At 36.1% G+C, this 5,045-nt stretch overlaps 2 protein-coding genes across 2 annotated transcripts in view; one reads left to right on the top strand and one right to left on the bottom strand.

Moving 5' to 3' along the window:
• magixb (MAGI family member, X-linked b) overlaps positions 1-2,617 on the bottom strand; it is a 76,848-nt gene extending 74,231 nt beyond the window's left edge. Inside the window, exon 1 of the mRNA XM_017305839.1 lies at positions 2,368-2,617. Coding sequence (XP_017161328.1) covers positions 2,368-2,450 — 83 coding nt within the window. The 5' untranslated portion in view covers positions 2,451-2,617. The remainder of the gene's footprint in view (positions 1-2,367) is intronic.
• Positions 1-5,045, top strand: part of LOC103467951 (G patch domain and KOW motifs-containing protein-like) — a 57,094-nt gene that overhangs the window by 28,896 nt on the left and 23,153 nt on the right. The window contains exon 3 of the mRNA XM_017305650.1: positions 5-54. Within this exon, the coding sequence (XP_017161139.1) occupies positions 5-54 (50 nt within the window). The remainder of the gene's footprint in view (positions 1-4; positions 55-5,045) is intronic.

Raw genomic sequence — 5,045 nt, 5'->3', positions numbered from 1 at the left:
CCAGACGGTTTTGAGGAAGGAGACCATGTCAAGGTGGACCTGCGGCCTGAATCTGTGAGTAAGGGAAAGTGGTAAAGGTACTATACTTCAACAGGTTAGGATCGGTCTATGTCATATACAAAACAAAATCATTCTTAGATCTTGAGATTTTAATCCGTTTTGAGCTTCTTTCAGAATGAGYTATTTTAGGGCCTCTTGTCTCTTTAAATCTAATGAAAATAGCTGTAAACAGATGCTCGGTTAGACAATCGTACGTCTTTGAAAAGCAGAAGTAGAACCTCCTGTACAACCAACAAGAATACATCAAGTGTCTTCTATTTGTTAAGTTAAGAACAAAACACTTAATTTTTACAGCAGCCATTGTACAGCAGTAACACCAGCTGACCAAACGTGTTGGGGTTGCTAGGTGACGGACAGTAACTGCTGATTTGAGAGATTTTTGAAACGGCTCATTTTCTAGACACCAAAAACCCCTAAAACATCTTAGTGTTTTTTTTTTTAGCATTTGTTTTGTTTTTAGAAGCAGATGAGACGCAAGTGGAAGCAAAACATGAATTTTTCATARTAGATCCCTTTTAAAATTGATTCTAAAGTTTTTGAAGTAACGGATTAAGGAGAGGTATGGAATATTGTATCATATTGTATTTGTGGTTTCAGAGGTTATTTCCTGTCCCTTTGGTTTCCATCCATCCTCTGGAAATTTGAGTCTTGAAAAGTTTTAGACATGAACAATTTGTCAGACCCTGACTACATGAACTATGACCCTGATATTCTATTTAAAATCRATCTGTTGATGCGATTGTGTGAATCAATACATRTTTTAATCAGTAATAGCCAATCCKGTTGSTGGTACCAGACGGTTTGAAAGCAGCTTGTTGCTTTTATGCGTTTATTCTCAGACTTATAATTCTTTTGCTTAAAAATCCCAACTTGTAAGATGTTTGGCAATAAGTCGAAAAAGAAKCGCATCACTTCAGGGTCTCATGAACAAGAAGGAGCAGCAGCTCCTCCACTCTATCTGCAAGGCTCGGTCCAGACACATTAGCTGGAAGATCATTTCAGCCACTTGTGTTCAGGTTCTTGTTCTTTCGTTCAYGATCCATATTTTATGACCATATGGTGGGTTGAAGCGCTAAATTAAGAGCTTCGCCTTTCCATCTCTGCTGTTTTCTCCCTGCGACGGAGCCGAGCAGCGACTGCTTTCTGCAGACACAGAGCTTCAGTCGGTTTGTCAGTTGGTGCTTGAATTTCATTTAGGTGTTTTCAAGGTTTGGAAAGTGCTTGATTTCRGTATAAAGTCTTTGRAAGTTCTTGATACTCAAACTGCACAGTTTTGTATAAAGTGCAATCAAAGGTYTGATTAAAAACCTAAATTTAGAAAACATTATTTACAATTTAAACAAGATATTTTCACACACCTAATAAAAATACTTATTTTTTCTCACTGTCTGAAGTTAAATGTGACCAAAATTATTTCTATTTGCTAAATGCCAGAAAACGTAGAAAGAGCACTTTTTTCAGTAATTTTCTTTATATATTGAGATAAAGCATTGAATCTGAGCAAGAAGTTCATTTACCTGAACACAATTTGTTTTGTTTCTGGGTAACAAATATTTATTATTCCTACTTTCTCAATGACTTATTGATCTGTGTAAATTGAATTTAAAGGTTGTCCTATATTATATAAGTTTTTTTGTTAAATTAGTGTGTAAGCAAGACATTTCAAACCATAAAATATTGTTATATTCTGGTTCATTTTGTCCCTGCTGTAGAATATCAATACTACTATCWCAAAACATMATTAATAACRGTAATAAATATTATTAAGGCTGCGCCGATTGCAGTTTTCTGGCCGATTGCTGATTACTGATTTTTAAAAAGCCTGATCTATCGATTCTGATTTTGGATGATACCAGTTTTTTTCTTTTTTGTCTGAAATTTTGCTAAATAAAGTGAAACAGTTGCTGAGTTGGCAGCNCAGATTCCCATTAACAATGCAATAAAATTTTAAATCAGAAATAAACTATACTGTATTGAAGTCTTACTTATAACTTTTCCCTAAAGGATGTGACGCCCCAACATCTTGCAGCCATGGGTGGAGAGCCATATTATCCATATCAAATTAACTTACAACAAACAAAACGGGCTACAAAAGAAACTCTCATCTCGTGGTCGACTTTTTTTTAGATGCAAACTCACCAGACACCATGCTGCCAGTCACACGCACACACACAACACACACACACACACACAATACACACAACACACACACACAATACACACAACACACACGCACATTTGGGTTTCACACAACAGATTCTCAAATTTCTCAAATTTAGGCAAAAAACAAAAGAGTGAAACACTGACCTGCCATGCCGCTGACACACACACATTCTCTTCAAGCAGTTCAGCCTTTCAAAGAGGATCCGTTTGAACGCGTCTATATACATTGACCCTGCTGAGGTTACAGAACAAGCCAGCACTTTAATATTTTCTCACGAATCGCTTGATTTGAAATAGAAGCAGCAGAAGCAGCGGGACGAGYCTCGATAAATGCTGAGGAGACGCGGTCGCCGCAGAGAAAGAGAAAGTCAGACACGATGCGCGGCTGACGGGATGTTTGGACACTACTGATGCTCTGAGAGCTCCGTGGTGATCTTGTAGAGAGGGAGAGCGCGGAGAGAGAGAGAGAAACAACACACACACACATTTACACACACATTTACACACACAGACTATCAGCCAAATCTGACAGCGCCGCTTATAATTTTATAGCAGCTGCTGCACAGTTGGGAGCAAACAGCGCGTACAGGATGGATGAGCTTGTTCAGAAGGAGCTATTTTAACTTGCTATTTTAACTCAAGGAATAATCCATTTCTTACCTCCATATTCGCTGCCCGTCGCCTCGGATGCGTTGCTCTCCCAGGTCGCCCAGGTATCGAAGCGCAATTAAAGTAGAGGAAATGAGAAAAAAAACAAAACCACCAAGTAGGCTACTGTAAGTTTAAGGGAAGAAAAGGTGCTGCCGAACTTGTTCCCAGACGCATTGCTGCAGAAAGCCGAGCTTTGGGGTAAACGGGATGAGTGCGGTCAGGTTGATGATCCTGACATGTTCTTTGAGCGCAATGACACAACRAACGAGAAGGTTATCCATGAGAAGTTGATGAGGGAGGAGGATAAAGGAGTTAAAACGCCGCCCACACCCGCCCAGTGTTTCTATCTGAGACCTACCTGCATCAGCAGCATCGCTTTCTGCTTCGGTTTTGCTTCCGGGACGAACAGGCGTGAGAACGAGGTGAAAACTTGAGTTTTTCCCAAAACACGACGCACCGGGCCATGTCATCTAGAGGCGATACGAAGCCGTGCTAATGTTAAATAGCTGAGAATTTAGTGCTTAAAACTGTGAAACTTACCGAACTGCAGGTGCTTCTTAATACATTGGCGCAGGGGTGTCTAAAGTGCGGCTCGGGGGTCATTTGTGGCCATTAGATTAATTTTTGTGGCCCCTTGACAGCAATTAAAGAATGGCACAAATGTGGCCACACAACACTTTTAGTAGTTTCTTTTTAGGATATTTTTTCATGTTTACATTTTAAATGCAAAATTATTTTTTCTTAAGTTATTATTATTATTATTATTATTATTATTATTATTATTATTATTATTATTATCATTATTATTTAATATATATAATCCAGCATGTTTTTACTTAAAAACAGACTTTGGCATTCCCATCCATTTTATTTGGATGAATATAACAAAGGTTGTAAAAGACAGTTCTTATTTTTGTTGCTGGGAATAAACTAAAAACATTTTATAAATGTTTAAAAAAACAATCATTCAAATAGTTAAATAACTGTAAACATGAAGGTAAATTAAAAAACATTATATGTGTTATTTATTGTGGTACCGGTTGTTCACAATAATATTTTTTGTGATTTTAAATGGAGAAAATGTTMTTTTATTTTTGCCCCTGAATATTTTTCAGGGACAATCATTAAACATGGTGCTGTTAACATGCTCCTTTTCAAGCATGTTAAGATTATTSTATTGCAAAATATGTGTCTTTGCATTCTTTGTTCATGTACGTGATTTTATACTTCTATTATRTTCAAAATAAAAAAGACTCACCTTATAACTGGCTAATTGACAGTTTATAAATATGTTAGTAATTAARCTGTGAACACTTTATAAATTATTAGTCGCATCACGCATTACTTAAATGACTAAAACTATAGCTAAATATTGAGCCAAATCTATTAATATTTCAAMCAGAGTTGCTAAATTGAACACTACCTTGTTGCAGGTTTGCTACACAACTTTAAGGCTCTCTTTGATAGTTGCTAATATTTATATTGGAATAATAAAGTACAATGCTATACGCTAAAGAATTATGTTTACAAATGCTCAATGTGCTTGAAGGTTTGTCTGAAATGTTTCATTTAAAAACTCTACATGAAATACACATATTAACAGATTTGGCAAGAAACTGGTCAGTTTTTCTCTTTCTTGCCCATATTTATTAGATGATAAAAACGTATTAATGACTTGTAAAGTGTCGACAGATAAAATTAGCTGTTTGTAATTAGCCTTGTTGTGAATCGGTACCAAATTAGAATATTATTAAAATGGAATTTTATTTCTAAAAGTGAGAATTTTAGGGAATATCGAGATTAATGTATGTACAAAACTTTTATTTATGTTAACGTGGATAGGTATTGCGTATAGCTAAAAGAATCTGAAGAGCATTTCTGAGATTATTTGAATTTTTACATACAAACAATAAAAAATTATTTGTAAAACAGAAATGTCATGTAATGGCYATGATGCAGCCCTTATACACATGTAGGAGGTTGATGAGTTCACTGTTTTTCTGCAGAGTCGCAGACATTCCCAAAAGGAAGCAATCCACAAAACTGCAAAAGGTGCTCAGTTCTCTGTGACGTAATGTTTATTGCTGAAATATACTGTACAAATAAACCTGCCTACGCTTGTCTTGCCATCATAATTATTGTTTGAAGAAAAAAAAGTCTGAAAAAAGAGC

Source organism: Poecilia reticulata, linkage group LG7 (assembly GCF_000633615.1).
Source record: "Poecilia reticulata strain Guanapo linkage group LG7, Guppy_female_1.0+MT, whole genome shotgun sequence".
In the NCBI taxonomy this organism is placed as follows: Eukaryota; Metazoa; Chordata; class Actinopteri; order Cyprinodontiformes; family Poeciliidae; genus Poecilia; species Poecilia reticulata.
Note: the sequence above shows the minus strand (reverse complement) of the source record. Positions and strands in the feature narration are given on the sequence as shown.